The sequence below is a fragment of the Pelobates fuscus genome, chromosome 7 (assembly GCF_036172605.1).
Source record: "Pelobates fuscus isolate aPelFus1 chromosome 7, aPelFus1.pri, whole genome shotgun sequence".
Taxonomy (NCBI): Eukaryota; Metazoa; Chordata; class Amphibia; order Anura; family Pelobatidae; genus Pelobates; species Pelobates fuscus.
In genome coordinates this window covers 72,015,217-72,036,068 of record NC_086323.1, presented here as the reverse complement: position 1 = coordinate 72,036,068, position 20,852 = coordinate 72,015,217, and the positions used below count along the sequence as shown (strand labels likewise).

General features: G+C 44.4%; 1 protein-coding gene across 1 annotated transcript in view; it reads right to left on the bottom strand.

Annotated features, from left to right (window-relative positions):
- The window catches only part of MFSD14A (major facilitator superfamily domain containing 14A), a 48,970-nt gene that overhangs the window by 26,713 nt on the left and 1,405 nt on the right, over nucleotides 1-20,852 (bottom strand). The window contains exons 2-6 of the mRNA XM_063428416.1: nucleotides 18,665-18,777; nucleotides 17,189-17,284; nucleotides 11,399-11,461; nucleotides 247-374; nucleotides 36-150 (exon numbers count right to left, since the gene is read on the bottom strand). Of these exons, the coding sequence (XP_063284486.1) occupies nucleotides 36-150; nucleotides 247-374; nucleotides 11,399-11,461; nucleotides 17,189-17,284; nucleotides 18,665-18,745 (483 nt within the window). The 5' untranslated portion in view covers nucleotides 18,746-18,777. The remainder of the gene's footprint in view (nucleotides 1-35; nucleotides 151-246; nucleotides 375-11,398; nucleotides 11,462-17,188; nucleotides 17,285-18,664; nucleotides 18,778-20,852) is intronic.

Sequence of the window (20,852 nt, the reverse complement as noted above, 5' to 3'; positions counted from 1 at the left end):
TGGCCTAGAGGCATCACTTACTACAAAGGACTCACCAGGCCATATGCCATGCTTCTCTCATGTTCTTGTGTTATATCGGCCACATATGCAAACACCACAGAAAAGGTGACGGCAAAGACGCCAGAGACAGAGATAACTGCAAAGTACCACCTGCAAAATCCAAGAAACCATGTCAGAGCCTGTCGCATACATATATGGGTAGTGACATTCAAATGCAGAGGACTACAGTCTCACAGTGCCCCTTACCATGGACTAATCTTCATCAGTGGAATTGGAGCACACGTGAAGAATACAGTAAGCAGCAGAAAGGATTTTCTCCCCCACACGTCCGAGAGAGCCCCAATCAGAGGAGCACTAAGGAAAGACAATAAACCCTGAAAGGAAGAGAAAATAACAGCTTAATGGTAATTAGAGACTTCAGTACAAACCCTTAGCATATGACCTGATTGTAAGCTGCAGGTCCCCACTTGCACAAATAATTGCATCACCTTATGATTTATCTTACTAAACCGGTTTTATGAAGACAGAATGCAGTAGCATGATGTGTTTCCTTGCTATAGAAAAGAGACAATATTCAAACACTGCTCTGACTCAGAAGGCATTTAACGAAACCTAAACGCCCTTTTAAAGATAGATTTATTTACGTATTGAAAAAAAGTTCAGGAATAAAATATCAACAGCAGTGTTTTCATTTTGCAGTAATTTAAAATATATCATGCTTTCAGAAAGACCGTAAGCAAATCACCCTACTAAAACATAAAATGATGCTCCAAGGAATAACGTGTTATAGTTGGATGGTTGTTTTACAACTGGATAGCCAAGTGAGACATCCTAACAGTAAAGAACATACAAGGGGATCAGAGGATTTAAATGACCTGCAAACAGTAGGAATTATTTATATCACACGTTTCACAGAATGCTCTAATCCATTATTATTAGGACACTCAGGCAACACCGCTGTTAAACAATGCATGGATTGCCCACAACACAATGGTAAAATATTTATTTTTCCCATTAAACAACAAAATTAGAAAGGAGATGCATTTGAAACTTTTTTCTATATTAGCTACTTTAGTCTAAATTTTCGTTTTGAAACTTTTTTTGTTGTTGGAATTTTTAATTTTTGTTGTGCATAGGAATTACAGCAGTGCTTGTATAGCAACAGTAGCTTTCACAAGCACGGTTTTCATTGGATGTAACAAACATGGCTTGTAGATATCTTGCACATTTTTTTAGAATAATATGTCATGCTAGGTTAAATATGCATATAACTTTGAGTATCATAGATAAGTACACTTTTGCTTATAGTGAAATATGCAGGTCTCGTGTTAAAGGACCACTCTAGTGCCAGGAAAACATACTCGTTTTCCTGGCACTAGAGTGCCCTGAGGGTGCCCCCACCCTCAGGGACCCCCTCCCGCCCGGCTCTGGAAAGGGGAAAAGGGTTAAAAACTTACCTTTTTCCAGCGCTGGGCGGGGAGATCTCTGCCTCCGATCCTCCTCCGTTCTGCCCCGTCGGCTGAATGCGCACGTGCGGCAAGAGCTGCGCGCGCATTCAGCCGGTCGCATAGGAAAGCATTTATAATGCTTTCCTATGGACGCTTGCGTGCTGTCACTGTGATTTTCACAGTGAGAATCACGCAAGCGCCTCTAGCGGCAGTGAGACAGCCACTAGAGGATTTGGGGGAAGGCTTAACCCATTAATAAACAGCAGTTTCTCTGAAACTGCTATGTTTATAAAAAAAATGGGTTAACCCTAGAGGGACCTGGCACCCAGACCACTTCATTAAGCTGAAGTGGTCTGGGTGCCTAGAATGGTCCTTTAAGCATAATAAGAAAAAATTATAAAATAGGCAAGCTTTTTATGCATGTTATAGACTGAAGCTTAAAACATATTAGCAGTGTGAACAGTGTGTGGAGGGATGTGGAGGCATGGGACTCTAATCTTAACAACATAGGGCCCTGTTTAATCAGGTTAGAATTTTTTGTCTAAATGGACATTGCATGGCTTACTTGTCTGGCATTGACCATTAGGGATAACATACCAAAAGAAAATTAAACATGCGTGCACTTAAATCAACAAGGTTGGTGCAGAATAAGCAGGATAGTGTCCGCTGGGATTATATGGACGTGGTGATAAGGCAGCAGGCTAGCCCCCAGTGTGTTACGGAAAGTCAGCCGACTCCCATAGTCGGCACGCTCATGGTGCCTGCAAGTGAGGCATAGGTGGTGCTCAGAGGTAGTGTCCACAGGTCGGTATTGCTTCTCCTGGCTGGGGTCTGTATGCAATTTCCTCTGGAAGAAGGGGGGCTTGTCGTGTGATGGTGGTCTCGCCACTTCGTTCGGGTGTTCCTGCTGCGGTTCGATTTTCCGGCTCTCTGGCTCCGGGCCTTAGCGAGAGCCCTCGCCTTGTGTCCATGGAGCTTCCACGACACGGTGGTTGGCTCGGGGGGGCCGCAGGTTTTCCCTGTCCTGGGTGTCCCCACGGGTGTATGGACGGCATGGGGTAAACCCCTGATGGGCTCCCAGCCCAGAAGGATGTCGGGTAGTCAGGACGGCAGCTTTGTACACCCTTTTGACGGAAGATGCTGGTTTGGTTTATGATTTGGGTTTACAGGCTTCCTTCTGCTCTTACGCTGGTAGGCCAATGTTGCTTTGTTTGGGTTGTGGCTCAGCGGCCCTCTTGGTAGCGCCATGCTTGTTGTTTTTATGACTCTTGCTTATCTGTGGTGAGACTGTCGTTTCAGTTTGGCCTCCAGCTTGCGCCAGAAATTGTCGAAGATTGCTTCTAGTCTTTGCCGGGTCCCATGCCGGTCTTTGACGGGTCTGTAGGCTCGGGGAAACGCGTGGCGTCTGCCACGTTGGGTGCAGCGTCGTGTTGCATACTTCCCCGTGCATTCCCCCTCTGCTCCCGCTCCGGTCTCGATTTGTCTCTCCGGTGTGGACCACGATCACCCCCGATGGCCAAGGCCTCATGGCGCAAGTCGGTCTGCCAGCCGGCCTCAGAGTGATCGCAGGCTGCAAGGTCGGTTTAGTGCCCTTTCGTGGGTCAGATGAGACTATTTGGGTTGCCATTTTTTAAGCTTTTAGGGCTGAAAAGGTGTATTTGTCCCATTTTCTGAGGAGCTCTGCAGTGGCACGTCTATCTTCTGTGCTGGTCAGGCCCCACCCCCCGAAACTAGTTTTTTTAATTCACACTTTAGTGAATAAATCATGTAGTGCAGAATGCAGGCTCTCATGGTGGTACCACCAAAGCATCCAATACATATTGGAAATTTACAAATCATGGTTTGCTACCTTTAAACATGTGCTAAGTTTCAAGCGCTAAAATGATATAGCAACACCTCCCCCCACCACCCAATAGCCATTTCTCTTCCAAAAATAACAAAAATTTTTAATGATTTTAAAATAAATATTTCTCAAAGGAACACTATAGCCACCAGAACAACTACAGCTTAATGTAGTTGTTCTGGTGAGTATCATCAGTCCCTGCAGACATTTTCATGTAACCCTGCTTTTTCATAGAAAAGAGTGTTTACATTTCCCCCTAGGGACACCTCCACAGGTCACTCCTCAAATGGCCACTAGAGGTGCTTTCTGGGTCAGTGCTGCACACTGTGCAGCACAGCTGTTCAGCATCTCATGATGAACTTTTCTCATAGGAATGCATTGATTCGGGGGCGTGGCCGAACCGTCGATGAGCCTAGACGCGCTTCAGTAGAGCTCCGCACCCACCGCGCCTTTAAGCCCACAAAAGCGACCTAAATCGACCTTAAATTACCCCACAAAGGGTCCCCCCATCATGGAGAGGAGGATCCCCACGAAAAAAGGGAAAAAAAAACGCGGACTCCGGGGGCTCCGTCCTCGACCACTTCGCCATGCAGCGGCATGGTCGGACGGGAAGCCAAGATGGCGACGGAGGATCCCCGCGCACCCCGACTCGGGCCGACACTGAAGCATCGACTATTGAGCAGGATACAGTCCTGGCCAAACTGGCTGAAGTCAGGGCTTTCCTGGCTGGCAAAATAGCCAAGTCGACGGCCGTGCTTCAGGCGGACATAGGGGCCTTGGGAGAGCGCACTGCAGCCCTGGAGGACCGCATGGATACCACCGCACGTGCCCACAACGATGTAGTCGACAGGGTGAACGGGATGGCCCATATGGTCGAAACTGACCTGGCACTGGAGGACATGGCAAACAGATCCCGGAGGAACAACCTCCGCCTTAGGGGGCTCCCTGAAGTGAGGGACGAAAATCTGCGGGAGATCCTGCTTTCCCTCCTCCGGCCTCTCATCCCTGGCCTCCCTGAAGAGCAGTGGCACATCGAGCGGGTGCACAGAGCCCTGCGAGCTCAGAGGGCTGACACCAACACCAACACCGAGGGACGTCATCGTGTGCTTCCTATACTTTGGCACTAAGGAAGCCCTCATGAAAGCAAGCCGTGATGGGCCCATCCGGCACGACGGGGCAGCTATCTCCCTCTACCATGACCTGGCACCATCTACGCTGCAACGCCGGAGGGAGTGGCGGCCGATCACGGAGGCCTTGAGAGGAGCAGGCCTGAAGTATGCCTGGGGCTTCCCTTTTAAGCTGCTGGTGTTCCGGGGAGACCGGGCACACATTTTGTCACCGGGTGGCGACCCTCAACGTTTCCTGCAACCGCCCCCAGAGCTCCCTGATGTATCCCTGTACTTCGATGATCTCCCTCAGCTGCCGAACGACTGGAGTGCTGCTGGATCCAAGGGCCATCGCTGACGACCGGAGGGTATTGTATGTTTCTCACACCGTACACGGTGGACCCCAGCCTTTTGGGACCGGCCCCGGAGGGATGTCTTTTTTGCGTCCCACTTGGGGTGGGGGCCTGGGGGGGGGGTCTACATGGGCCGGGGTGGTTGTCACCTCCCAGTTGGGTCGGGGAGCGGGATGTGGGGCTGGGGTCCTTGCAGAGCGTTTGAAGCTCTGGATGGGTCCGGATCCGAAGTGCTTCCCTTACACCCCTTCTGTTTTTAATTATTCCTATTAACCTGCTGGAATCCTTCTCACGACTACTTATTACCCCCAGTTGACTGTTCGTTCTTAGTTTTTTATTGCCACTCCTGTCACGGAACGGAGGGTTTTTGGCCACCCGGGAGCCCCTCCCTTGGTTTGGGTGGGATCGGGGCAGAGTGTTTCCCAAGGCTCGGTTTTCTAAAGCGGACTTAGTGTGCTGGAACGTAGGCACGAGTCTACCTTGCAACCTGCTACAGCCCTGACTGTCCTTATATAATGCACCACCGGACTGGTGCTGTACCGGCTATGTGTATTGTGAACGTCATGCCAATGTGTTGCTAAGTCGCCTATGTGATGTATTCACTGTATCTCCCCCTTTGCACTCACCTCCCCCCCCCCCCTCTCCTCCTTTCCTCCCCCCCCTCTACCGCCCATTGGATTCAATGTATATATGCTTCAGAACAGTGTTCATATACACTTCTCCTCCAACATAGTCGTACATGCCTCTGAAAACATAGAGGACAGGAAAATAGTAGTGGTTTAAAAAAAAAAAAAAAAAAAAAAAGAGAAATAAAAAGAATTGAAAAAAATAAAAATATGCATATATGTATAATGACTTGAAAATCCCACAAAAAAAAAAAAGAAAAGGGGGAAAAATAATAAAAAATGGAAGACAAAAGTTAAAAAGGGACAAACCATGGGGTCTTCACATCTACAAGTTTATCTCCGCTATTGCAAATCGCTCAAAGTCTTTATGTTAATAGTTAATCAGCGTAAGAAAACGAAAAAAGAACAAATAAAAAAAATAAAACAGTAAAACAACATAAAATCTTAAAAAAAACACAAAAAAAAAAACAAAAAACAAAGGGGTACTGATATGAGTAGGATGAGGAAATCTGTAGATAGACATCAAGAGGACTAGAACTAAATTTTGTACATGGTTTCTATCATTGCCTTACGTTGTATATTGTTCTAGGTTTCGCGTAATTATAGAGTCTGGGGGACGTCATAAAATCCCCTCGAATAACAGTTTTTGTAAATTACTGATGCATATCCGTTTACTGCTTTCTGGTAATCGGGCTCGACTCGGCCTATATTAATAACGTTGACATGAACCATAGTGGTGCCTTTGGCGTGTGGGGGTGGGGTGGGCGCCTTGCCCCCGTTTTTGTTTTTCAATCCTCCGCTCTGCTGGTTTTCTCCTTTGGTGGTCGTGGCCGCCCATGGGATGATCTCGGCGCTGAGTGCCCTTCTTGTGGCCATTCTTGTCAGAAACAGCTGCCCTTTTAGGAAAGTGGTCCAAGAAGCAGACCCGGAGGGTCGGTATCTCATAGTCTCGGGCGTCTTGCACTCGCATACAATTCATCTCATTAATTTATATGCCCCGAACCAGCCAGATCCGGCCTACTGGAAGACTATCCAAGAGAAGATAGCGGCATTGCCCTACGGTATGATTTATGTTGGAGGGGATTTCAATGCGACTCCGTGCCCGGCCGTGGACAGGAGCACGCGGGACGGAACCCCGAGATCCCACGGCAGAGGGGGCCAAGACCGACTGCTCAACCGTTTTTTGACGGACACTGGTTTGGTTGATGTTTGGCGCGCTCACCACCCAGGAGACACGGAATACACTTACTACTCATCGCCGCATGGCACGTATTCTAGGATCGATCTCTTCTTAACTAATGTACTGGGAATGCCCAGGATACTCGACTCGAGAATCGGTAATATCTCATGGTCGGACCACGCAGATTTGACCATTACCTTGGGCAACCTCTGCGTGGCCTCTCCATGGAACTGGAGGTTAAACGCGTCCTTATTACAAGACCCCGCTTTGAGGGAGCAGATCCGGCAGGAAATTCTGGAATATTTTGAAGCAAACGATACCCCGGACGTTCATGTGAGCACGATCTGGGCAGCACATAAGGCTGTGATCAGGGGATCTCTCATCAAGTTGGCTACCAGACGAAAGAAACAAACATTCTAGATTGGAAACATTGCTGGGACGGCTGAGGACCCTGGAACTAAAACATCAAACGGCCCCTGACACAGAGACCTACAAGCGATTGGAGGCGGTTAGGAGGGACATTCGGACTTTACTGCTAGATGATGCAGCACGCTCCATGGTGTGGTCGAGGCGGACTTTTTACGAAAAATCCAATAAAATGGATTCACTCCTGGCCAGGACTCTGCGTCCCAGACAGGACCGTACGCACATAACAGCAATAAGACACCCAGATGGCACGACCAGAACAAGGCCAGACGAGATTGCTCGGGTTTTTGAGAACTTTTATAAGCAATTATACAACCATACTCCAGATAAACAGACATATGATGAAACTGAAGAAAGGACCATACTCGAATATCTCAATAAGCTCGGGATGACTAAACTCAAGAGGGAAGCAGTGAGTGTTCTTGCTGCTGATATCACCGAGGAGGAAGTATATAAAGCCATTTCCGACTTGAAAGGCAACAAGGCGCCGGGACCAGATGGCTTCGATGGCTCCTATTATAAATTTTTTAAGGAAGAACTAGCGCCTCCACTGACTAGGCTCTTTGCCGCTCTCAGGCAGGGGGATCAGCTGGATCCGACCATGGCCCTCGCTACTATCGTTTTGATACCCAAACCAGACAAGGACCCCCTTGCACCTGAACATTACAGACCTCTCACTGATCAACCATGATCTTAAGATCTTAGCGAAAATACAAGCAGAAAGACTGAATCCGTTGCTGACCTCTCTGGTCCACGCCGACCAAGTGGGTTTCATTCAGGACAGACAGCTGTTTGAAAATACTCGGAGGAACATCGACCTGATCTGGAAGCAAGCTACCTCAAAAATGCCGACGTTAGTGGTCGCTATCGACGCAGAAAAGGCTTTCGATAGGGTGAGGTGGCAACTTTTGTTCACGGTGCTGAAACATCTGGGGTTCCCGGACGAATACATAACAACCACGAAGGCTATGTACCACGATGTACGGGCACAAGTACAGATTACAGGAGCCCCTATGACGCCATTTCGGCTATATAACGGAACCAGACAGGGTTGCCCACTCTCCCCCCTGCTAGCACTGGAACCTCTACTCCAAGCTATAAGGCAACATCCGAACATACGGGGTGTGCGGGTGGGAAATAGTGAATTCACTGTATCGGCGTACGCCGACGATGTCCTCCTTACCATCACCAACCCCTTGGATTCTATGGCTGCTCTGCAAGATGTCATAAGAGAGTATGGCGCGACATCGGGTTATAAAGCCAACATGGAAAAGACCAGTGCAATGCCGATTCACATGCCAGATACAGACGTACACCGCATCCGAGAGACCTACGGACTTCGAGTGGAAAGGGATGCCTTGAAGTACTTGGGCATTCAACTTACGGCTGACCCACTACGCCTATACTCCGCTAATTATGACCCCATGCTTCAAACATTGACTGGAGATTTAGAGAAGTGGACGGACAAGCCAATTTCCTGGATCGGACGGATTAACTCGGTTAAAATGAACGTCCTGCCACGTATTCTGTTTTTATTCCAAGCTTTACCTATTCGAGTTACAAAAACCCAATTGATTCCGTTACAAAGATCAATCGGTGAGTTCATATGGCAGAATAGGAGACATAGGATATCTAGACAGGTCCTATACAGACATAAGGATAGAGGGGGATTGGGCCTACCGAACCTATATTTCTACTATTTAGCTGCCCAGTTGACACAGGTAGCGATGTGGCACTCTTCGCCGGAAGTGAGGCGGTGGGTGGAGATAGAATCCGAGATGACGGGATGGGACGTCCCCCATTTTACCATGTGGGTCCCGAAGGAACATAGGCCTCTGATACGGGCACTTTGCCCGTCCATTCAAAATTCACTCCGCATTTGGGATGAGAACGATCGCAAATACGGACTGGCATCATCCCCCTCCCCCTTAACCCCGATACTCCGGAATAGGGAATTTCCGCCGGGAATGGCTCCTAGAGAATTTCAGAATCTGGAAAGATTAGGGTTGCAGCGGATTCATCAACTTTACCATAATGGGCAGATAGTCCAATTTGCAGACCTTCAGCGAGAATCCCACTTAACACCAACTGACTTTTTTCGCTATCTTCAGATTCGGGACTTTGCTAGAAAGCCCCACATAAAGGGAGCTGCGCAAGCAGGGTTGACATTCTATGAGAAATTATGCCGAGCTGGAACCGTCCCCAAGGGTATGATAACACACTTGTACGCCCACCTTAGCACGGAGAACAAAGAATGGGGCCGTTTGGCCTACGCTGCCCAGTGGGAGGCGGATCTGGGAGAAGTTTTGGAAGGAGTAGACTGGCAGGAAATATGGGAAGCTAACAAAAGTTCATCCGTTTGCGTCACCCTCCAAGAACAAACATGGAAGACCATGTTCCGCTGGTATACCACTCCTGTCAAACTCTATAAGATGCGCAAACTGGATACGGATGATTGCTGGAGGGGATGTGGTACCAGGGGTACCAGGGGTACGTATCTCCACATGTGGTGGGAATGCCCGAAACTACGTAGCTTCTGGAAGGCAGTTGAAGGCCTATTGACGCAGACCTTTAACAAGCCCCTACTATTAGACCCGTGGGTATACCTACTGAACAGATCCATTGACGGATGGACCAAAAGGGAGCAGACTCTTGTCCACAAAATAACCCTTGGGGCTAGACGAACTATTGCCACAGCTTGGCTCTCTCCTGAAGGGCCGGAGATTTCGGGAGTGATATCTAGGATCCGAGACTGCCGATTGATGGATGATCTGACAGCACGAGTGAAGGGGACGACGGAGAAATTCATAAAATTTTGGGAGCCCTGGGATAATAGTTTAGCAGGATCTACGTAGACGGAACATATACATCAGTATGATGGGGTTTGGGGGGCCCTGGGGTTTTTTCCGTCCCCGCTGGCCCAGGCTGGTCGTCCCGCTCTTGCCGCGTCCCGGTTCCGGCGCCTCACCCCTTTTCTCTCTTCTCTCTATCTGGACTTTTTCCTCTTCTTCTTCTTCGACCACCCTTATTTCTCGGTTCTCGAGCGATGGGGGTGGGTCTCTCTTTATAACATAAGTCTAATTCTCTCTTATTCCTTATTTTGCCTGCCTTACCAACATCTCCTCAGGTGCGATCGGTGTGATAAGGGAAGGTGGAGACCTGGTATTATCCGGTTCCCTTTCCTACTAAGCCCCTTAGGGGACGACTTAGAATTGCCTGAGATTTATAAACAACCTTCATTGAGAGCCAGTTGACTTAGATGACCTGAACGGGGAAGCCAGGGGTGGTTTTGCATTTGCTATCAGTTCGCTTCTCGAATCACCACCGTTAGCTACTGCCCACCTGACACGTAGCTTTATGTACTTGTGCCTCCTGTCGGATCGAAAACCGGGGACTTAAACCAAAACATATTAGAATGATACCGAATCCCCGATGGGAGGCGGGTGGAATGGAATTTAGGGATAGGCGTGTCTTGTAGACAGATATCGATTATGATTGCTTCTTGTTAAGAATGCTCTTTTACGCTCAGGCTTCTGCGCAGGCCACACGGTCGTATTGTTCCTGTTTTGACAATTACGGGCAAGAGTAGGGAATTTAAATACTGATGCCATATAAAAAACACAAAATCCTCGATGGGGGGCAAGTTGTATAGCATTTACAAGGTCGCTTGTAATATGGGCCTATTTTCATTATTACGTTCACAAAACTGTTCTTTTGTACTTTGGCTTCTGCGCAAGCCTTCACATTGTCTAATTCTTGCCTTACCTATCGTGTGCAAAAATAAAGAATTTAAATAAAGGAATGCATTGATTCAATGCATCTTTATAAGGAGGTGCTATTTGGCCAAACCAGCGTGGGGCCCCTGTCCCGCATTCAGCCAATCCAAAGCATTGGATTGGCTGTAATCAAATTTTGATGTTAGCAAGAAGACGAGGAAGCGCCGGCGGGCCTGCATGCTTCTTGAAATAAGTTGTATTACCTTTTAAGGTGACTAAGGGGGAGGGGTGAAGTTACCTAAATTGTGATTTTAACACTATAGGGTCAGGAATACATGTCTGTGTTCATGACCCTATAGTGTTCTTTTAAGTGTAAATGCGGTAGTGGAGTTCCAAGTGACACCTCAAACTATGCAGCTAATATTTCTTGTTAGCACTTCTTTAATTTACTTAGACCTGTCATGTGTTCACTTTTCATCAAGGTTCCTCACAATTGTCTGGAACTTCCACTCACCAGAGAACGGAGCCTAAATTATGGCACAAACTAAACTTATAAGACACATCGATTGCTGTGACTTATAAATAAACAAATAAAAAAACATTACTTTTAAACTTGAACTGGCTCATAAAAATTGCAAAATTTTTAAAATCACACAGATCACAACACCAGAACAACAACAACAAAAAATAATATCCTCACCTTTACTCCTTGAATGAGTCCATTCATCAGAAATGTGTGTTTAGGAAATGTCTCACGTAAAACCTACACGGGTGAAATACAACACATGGGATTAATATAGTTTAGAACACATTTACATCCAGGATTCTAAGCAGACAGCATGTGCAAAAACAGGAAGTAGTTGTGACTCATTATGTACTTGGAGACAAGCCTGTGCCACAGGTACCAGGCTCATAGAAATCAATATGCAAAGCAAGTACCAGTCACAAATGACAGACATACATTGTAACTATCAATATAGAATTTAAATCAGAACAGATTTTTATTGATTTTAAAATTCATCCAGACTAAATATAAGAAAGAAAACCTAGCTTTCAACAAAAAAACAAAAAAACAAAAAACTGGTTAAATACACCTCTAGATGCCGTATTCCTAACAGCCACTAGATGTGCTCCCTTATCCAGAAGCTAGTGAAATTTGATCCTGGAATCAAATCCATTTTGTCGCGCATGCGTGTCTCCAACCTAAGCAGATCCCGGAAGGTGAATGTCAACAGGCATGCTGATATCTGAACACAGAGGGACACAGAGCAGTAGCAAATGAGGCCAGAGCTGGAGAATAGGTGAGCAATTGTTAACTTTTTTTTTTTTTTTAAATGGCAAAGAAAATGGACATAAGAGAACCTATAGTCCTGAAAATATAAATATATATATATATATATATATATATATACACACACACACACACACACACACGTTATATGGATATTTAACATATAGAAAACTGTGCTGACACACTATTGGCAAACAAACATTTGCAATAAGTCCCTGAGTGCGACACGACGACAGCCTGAGTAAACAAGGAAAGAATCACAGTGTACGCAAATGGGCACACAGAGCATCTTAGGAAAATAATGTGTCAAATGTCCAGAAAAGAAGCAGATGGGAGTTTTTATATTTTCACCACATACCCCAACTCAATACAAGCCAAAATGAGCTTAATAATGGTCAAACAAAATAAATAATAATGAAAAAAATCTAAATATATTGCAGGACTGACATTCACACTGAATGATGCACACATAGTTTCAGTGTCTCAATATGAGTAGATGTGGACTAGCATGGTGTGGTGATTTTCTGCGAATGCGCACTAGCCTGACAATGTCTCAGCCAGGGAGGTAAGGTGACTGCGGTTAGACTGACACACTGAGTAAAATATTTGTTTTGGTGATATTGTTTTGGGGAGGCCCAATAATCCAGTTAGGTAGGGTAACACTATAGACTTAGAAATACATGTTTGCATTTGTAACAGTATACGGTTTAAATTATATAACCCCATTTTTGTGCTAGCACGACATTAACCATAATACAATTGAAGTAAAATCTAAAATAATCATATTATAGTGGGGTAATAGCTGCTTGATCCAAGGAGACATCTGACTATGTAAACTATGTAAATATTAGTCAATGCACACTGGCTCTTGGTGACTCCTGAGCACAGATAATTAAAATAATTAACCCCAGGAACCCCAGGATCTCAAAAAGATTTGTATTGGAAAAATGCTCCAAGTTTGGCTATTTTGGTCTAACCAATTTAAATTCACAACAATTCTCACTTTAGTAAATAACCTAAGTGCCCTGTCATTCAGTCTATTTTCACTGATCATATGTTACATTATAAAATTCTATTTATAAAATTACAAAATAACCCCAATGTACCTGCCTCATATTGTAGGAGTGGCAGAATATCTTCTTTCTATGTATAAATTTGGTTAGCTACATTTATGGTGATTTTCTTTTGCCATTGTTCCGTGTACTTTTTGTCCCATTACAGCTTCCTTGCGGCTTTTCCGGCAGACGTACGCTAGTTCTATTTGTGTGTGCATGCGCTGAGAGCGACGACCCAGAAGGTGTCAGAGAAGTCCACATTGGACTCACCAGAAGTGCGTCATTGCAGCACAAGCCAAACCCATATGGATCTCATTTCTCATCACTACCAGCCTATTTATACTGACTCCTCGCCAACAATGAATATACTATCACTGAAGAAGTCCTGCTTTAAAGACGAAATGCATTGAATTACATCTAATTGGGCTTTTATTGCGTAGTTTGTTAGTTTTTATTTTATTACTGCTGCTATTTCCTCACCGGTTTTGGCTAATTCTGCTTGTTTTTCAAAGCCTATATCTTGCTGGATTACCACTATTGGTGGAGATATGCTTATATATATATTTTACATTCTTGCAAGTGCAATACAATAAATATTCAATTATTTTCATTTTATTCCACTATTGTGTTTCCTATAGAAGATCTACATCCCAGTACCCTTAAAAGGGTGATGAGCATGAATTTCTCGTTTGTGAGTGTTCTACTTTATACAGACCAGCATATTTTTTTTTTTTATTGCTGTACTACGCTATGTATTAATGATTTTTTTTGGATCACATATTTTAGTGGACCGTTTTACAATAATTTCTCCAGGTTGTTGTACTTTTTGTTTACATGTATTGAGTTTTTTTCCCACATTCCTTACATTTTGGACAAATAACCCCAAGCCTCACTGATAAGGCCAATGACTGAAAAATAAATGGGGTTGCTAAATTAAAGATGGAGAGGAAAGCCACCTTCCAGCAAGATTTATTTGATGTGCTCAATGCTTGTTTTCCTCTAAATAAATGGGAATATATATGACACTGATAAGGTAGTGTGCCACTCTAAGGCAAGAAGAGTGAACATATTGTTGAGGAAATGTGTCTACAAACATTAAGATGCTTTTTTGCTCTATTCAAGCTACCCCAAACCTATATTACTAAGTGGCAGGGAACAAATGTCAGGTTCACTATGGAATTTTCCTCAGTTCCAGTAACTATCCTTCCAATTACCAGTGCAGAGTATTTACATGGGTTTACAGAAGCTTACCAATTATTTTGGCCTGCCCAGAAAGTGTTCGAATCCAGTTCCAATACGTCAGACAGTCAGTTCCTTAATTTAATCACACTATGATAAGCTAAAGATGACTGACACTTTGGGAATAGGCTGAATTACGGACACCAAGCTTCAGATATGTGGGGATGCTCTAGGCTTTTAGCTAGTCATCCTCTAGTTAAAAAGTATGTTATGTTAGTGCATGCCAGGTGCCACAGATAATTTGGGTTCCTAGTGCAAACGTTTAAGCTTAACCAATACAGAACACTGATGTATGATTCTTACTATTCACCCAAACAAAGTATAACTATCACCACGTTGGTGTTTCACCCTGAGCGTATGTTTTTCAGTTTTACTTTAAGATAACCTAATTGCCCTTTAAGTAACAGTGTAAGGGATTATGATCCAGCCCCAACTTAAACATGATGTGGTAGTCATTCCAATCACTCAAAGTCACTGAGATATGGCTATTGCTCGTTTAAACGTGTGTTTAAACGAGTGTGTGTGTGTGTGTAGTGGACGCAGTGTCTTTGTAGTAAATGTTGTGTAGTGGGTGCAGTATCTGTGTTTGTGTAGTGGGTGCAGTGCCTGTATAGTTGGAGCAGTGCATGTAGTGGATGCAGTACGTTTTTTATAATATATATATATATATATATATATATATATATATATATATATATATATATATATATATATATATATATATATATATATATATATATTGATTAAGTGCATTTCCCCCTCCCTGCCTCTTACTTGTGGTCAGGGAGCGGGACACTAGTTTCCATGGTGGTCCAGTGGCACATTTTGCTGTGTCCTGTGGAGAGGGGGCCCAGGAGCCTGATGTATCCCCTCCTACAGCTTCCTGTCTTCTCTTCTCGGGAGCATTGCCGCGTTTTGCTATAGTAACGTTCTGCGCGGCAAGTAAGGCAACGCTCTCGCTGTGTTACGAGAAAACAGTAAGCTGCAGGAGGGCAACATCAGACTTCTGGTTCCCCTCTCCATAGGACTAGGCAGCGGGGGACCAGAACTGCATATATATGTAGCGGTAATCGCTATTTATATATGCATAGGCAGCCCGGGCTCCATAGCAGCCACTTTACAGTGTCCAAAGGCGGCATTTTGCCGCCCCTGTGAAAGTGCCATTTGGAGCAGTGGGCCCACTGCTGCCAATGGACAAGCTGGCCCTGGATGTGAGGGACTTAAATGGACCAAAACCACTAGATCTTAATTTAGTAGTTATGTTGTCTATAGCCTCTCCCTGCAGGTCTTTTCATATAAACACTGCCTTTTCAGAGGAAATGCAGTGTTTACATTGCTGCCTATAAACACCTCTAGTGGCAGTCACTCAGACAGCCACTAGAGATGCATCCTAGTTCTCCATAGAGATTAATCTCTATGAAGAGATGCTGATTTGCACAGTGTGGTATTTTTCTGAGCATGTGCAAAGAGGCAGAGGCATGTGATGCAAGAGGGGCTAGGGACCTAAATAGGTAAAAAAAAATATATAGTGTCAGGAATAGAGGTTTGTGCTTCTGAAACTAATGTTCCTTCAAAGGGATCACATCTGCAGATCTCTCTTGGTAAATAGAAGTTCATAGACCCACCTGTTTCAAATGATTTAACAGGTGCCTCCTTGCACAAGTAGCCATACATTGCAGAAAACAGAAATAAAACTGAATTTATTTTGTGTGCTTCCTACTGAAAACATGAAGCAAAATCTGCATTCTTCCTGCATTTGGTAAATATCAGACTCCTATAATTCACTTTTGTTGTCCATAAAACAACTAGACATTACATTTTTCAATATCACAAGTATACTTTGGTGTAAATTGGTAAATGTAACCCTGAGTTTCCATAATATCCAAATTAAAAAAAAAAAAAAAATGTTTTTGCCAAAATCTGCTAGCACTCCAACAAACTATCCACACTTTCCCTGTTCCGGGTTTTGGTTGTTCTGAAAAGCTGCTCCAGAACTCCTGGAACCACAACTTTTTTTCCTGACACGGAAGGCCGATTAAGTAAACAAGGTGACACAAACAAATGACATATAGGAAAACAATAAAGCAAGCAGAGTGAACTGGTTTGCAAGCCGGGTTTTGGCTCTGAGCCATGCCAATATATTGAAGGAAGCCTATTAGCCAGAACAACATTGAGCTTTTCTTAGAAACACTTTATAACATTGGAAACAAAAACAACCAAGAAAGCTACATTAAAGGGCTCAAGAATCTACGTATTTAGCTTTAGACTACAAATGAAAGATCCTGCACCCTTACAGAACAAATATACGAAAGGTGAACAATGGTTAGAAAAAAGACTTTGTGCAGTTGGTGCTACATTTTAATATATTGGTGACTGGATGAAAGAGAGCAGACCTGGTCAACACATGCACAAGTAACGAGTGCAGTCGCTGGCACAGAGGACATGTTAGAGAGGCATGCATGCCCAATGGTCTAGTATTCAAGTTTACATCTGATGAAGCACTTAAACATACTAAAACGTGTAATGTCTGTGAGTGCATGGCATGACAAACATAGTGTATGCAGATTTACAGTAAACACACACAAAAAAGGAAATTCTCACATTTTCATTTGGTTAGTTTCCAGGAAGAAATCATATTATTCTACAAATATGTTCACTTTCAACTATAAATACTATATTACCAAAAGTCCTAAAGCACACGGATGAGAACAGTCACAAAACAGTGGGAATAAAACACCATTATTCTTAATCTACCTCTGTAAATCAATGTTAAGAATAAAACAGAAACATAACATAAGTGCTCTTATGTAGCAACGTAGGCAACTAATAACTGGGATGCAATATGTAAACAAAAATAATTGTGTGTTAGCATAAATCAATCATTCCACCAATCCAATTGACTTACCACCAGGGTTGGCGCAGTCAGCAAACCCCAAGCAAAAAACTCAAGGAAGATCACGATGACAGCATGGTAAACACTTGGAGAGCCAAACCCCTGAGGCTGTAGACAAAAGCAAAATAACAGCAAATATTAAGGTTCCTGCTCCAAGCAAGGTGGCAAAATCATGGCTTGTATTTAATGTAAAATGAAAGAGGTCCAGGCACTCCTTGGTTCAAGACAGGCACTTTAATTGGAACCACAGCAGCAATGTTTCGACCCAATGGTCTTTATCAAGCTTGATAAAGACCCTTAGGTCGAAACGTTGCTGCTGTGGTTGCAATAAAAGTGCCTGTTTTGAACCAAGGAGTGCCTGGACCCCTTTCATTTTACTCTAATATATTGGGAATTTGGTGTTTAACCCTGGTACAGCAAGCACTCTGGCTCGGATTGATGGGAGTGAGTGCAGTTCCACACATACTACAAAAGGCTTGTATTTAATGACACAAAAGAAGGTGCATTTTATCAGGGTACACATTTTTACTTAATGTACCAATCTCAACACACCATCTCCCAAGTTTTGTCACATTGTTTTGGAGTAGTTTGACAAAAAGCAGCACTCTCAGTCAGAATGAAACATGATTGGGTGGAGGTTATTATTTGTCAAACTGCTCGAGAAGGTGCTATAGCAGTTGTGATAGTTATGTTGTCCCTTTACAACTGTTCTGTCAATAAACAGAGGATAATTGTTTGCTAAGGAAAGTATAAAAATCTTCAAATATATTCTCTATAATATTATACACAAGTTTTTTTTTTATGGATCTGTGCATATAAAATACCTGGCACCCAAACTCTATATGCCTCAGTGTGTATTTTGGCAGCTCCCATGCAGAAAATATATAGACTGCTCAGATCATTGATAGTCACCCAATGCTAAACAAAGGAAGTGACTTGTTTAATATGCAACCAACAGAAATAACTCAAACTAGGTTCCCTGTATAGTGTTCATTGAAATAATTTGCATGAAATGTCCTGTATGTGATTACAGAAGGCAGTTGTGAAGTCAGAATGTAACATTATAAGTTAATTAAAATTCTGAACCATACATACAGCAAAACATGATTAAAGGGTTACTCTCCAACCACCATTACCACTTCAGTGATTTGAAGTGGACACAGTGATAGGAGTTTCTATTCAAAATACTGCACATACTGAATTATCTGCATTTGTGTGCAGGGGAGAAGCTGCACCCACAGCACAATGTTGCCCAATGTCAATTCTATGCATATAAAAAAATAAAGGACTGACGTAAGCGCACTGCATGATGCCGACAGGAATGAAATATTTTCACCTTGTAGGCAGAGTGCCTTTAAGGGGACAATAGCTGCCCCCTCCCACCCACCTTTCAGTCTCTCCTGCCTCCCTGAAATAGTAAAAAAAAAAAATTCCTCTCTGGAAAAAGTGCTTGACATGTCATTGTATACAGTTTTAGCATACACTCACCGAGCCACCATCTTTGATTATAATTTTCTTAGCCAGTAAAACGCTACGATTGACCCTCTTCTTCTTCTTACCTTGAGTCATCTTCACATCACTGAAAACAAGTTCTCACTCACCTTGACAAGAAACAGAAGGATATAATCACAAAAATTATCAAATGATAATTGTATTCAAAGAAAGTCTATTGGAAACAGCTGATTGTTCACTGGTAAGTGCATAAATTATTAACAAAATCAATATAATGAGACACCAATCGAGAAACAATAAAACTAAAACGCAGTAAAGTTCTATGTTATGAAAATAAAAGTATTGCCATACACTAATCACAGAAATGTAAAAATCAATAAAAACAACGGCAAAATGTAGACAATAATATGTAATCTGGTTAAAATAAAAAACTCCAATTTATCTATAATCTCAGGCTCACTTTTGCAGTTAAAATTTCAACTCACAAATAATGTCAACAGAAAACAAGCAAAAAGTTGGTCCATTAAGGACACTAGTGTCATAAAACGTTTGAAAGACAGAGTGAGTCGCAGGCACGAGAAACAGAAACTGACATGCTGAGAGCGGATGTCTACATACCCTTTTTTAAAAAAACGCTTGATAAAGCCTTGTATATTTGGACTACCCTTGCATTTCACTTCTGAAGTACAAGAAACCTTTAAAAACTAAAAACAATGACTGCATGGCCTACATTTCAAAGAATTATCATCACAAAACAGCCAATAAAGTCAAATGCAAGGACCTCTCAACACATACCCAGAATCAAAGAGGACATTAGTGAAACAGGACACAAACAAGCAGAATGAAGGACCTACATCTACAAAAACAAAATCCTCTCCTTGGAAAATGTGGATCATGGCAGCTGGGCTGACAACAAGTGCGGGACAGAGGAACACAAACACAGCCAATGGCTGCTGCATCCTGTCACCCCCACAGGCAGACCATGGACACAGTGTCAGAGGGAGGGTAGATGGCAAACCTTTAACACTGCAGTCTGTGTAGACTACATCTCCCAGGTAGTCCACACAACCAGATGTGCATTCTGGAAAAAGGTAGTTTAAAGGCCTGTCCCACATATAACAAGCCCCATTCCCCCCAGCTCTGTATATAACAGCCGCCCCATTCCCCCCAGCTCTGTATATAACAGCCGCCCCATTCCCCCCAGCTCTGTATATAACAGCCGCCCCATTCCCCCCAGCTCTGTATATAACAGCCCCCCCATTCCCCCCAGCTCTGTATATAACAGCCCCCCCATTCCCCCCAGCTCTGTATATAACAGCCCCCCCAGCTCCTCTGTATAGAACAGCCCCCCCCCCCAGCTCTGTATAGAACAGCCCCCCCCCCAGCTCTGTATAGAACAGCCCTACCCAGCTCTGTATAGAACAGCCCCCCCCCAGCTCTGTATAGAACAGCCCCCCCCAGCTCTGTATAGAACAGCCCCCCCCCCAGCTCTGTATAGAACAGCCCCCCCCAGCTCTGTATAGAACAGCCCCCCCCAGCTCTGTATAGAACAGCCCCCCCCAGCTCTGTATAGAACAGCCCCCCCCAGCTCTGTATAGAACAGCCCCCCCCCAGCTCTGTATAGAACAGCCCCCCCCCAGCTCTGTATAGAACAGCCCCCCCCCAGCTCTGTATAGAACAGCCCCCCCCCAGCTCTGTATATAACAGCCCCCCCCCCAGCTCTGTATATAACAGCCCCCCCCCCAGCTCTGTATATAACAGCCCCCCCCCCAGCTCTGTATATAACAGCCCCCCCCCCAGCTCTGTATATAACAGCCCCCCCCCCCCAGCTCTGTATATAACAGCCCCCCCCCCCCAGCTCTGTATATAACAGCCCCCCCCCCCCAGCTCTGTATATAACAGCCCCCCCCCCCCAGCTCTGTATATAACAGCCCCCCCCCCCAGCTCTGTATATAACAGCCCCCCCCCCCCAGCTCTGTATATAACAGCCCCCCCCCCCCAGCTCTGTATATAACAGCCCCCCCAGCTCTGTATATAACAGCCCCCCCCCCAGCTCTGTATATAACAGCCCCCCCCAGCTCTGTATATAACAGCCCCCCCCCCCAGCTCTGTATATAACAGCCCCCCCCCAGCTCTGTATATAACAGCCCCCCCCCAGCTCTGTATATAACAGCCCCCCCCCCAGCTCTGTATATAACAGCCCCCCCACCAGCTCTGTATATAA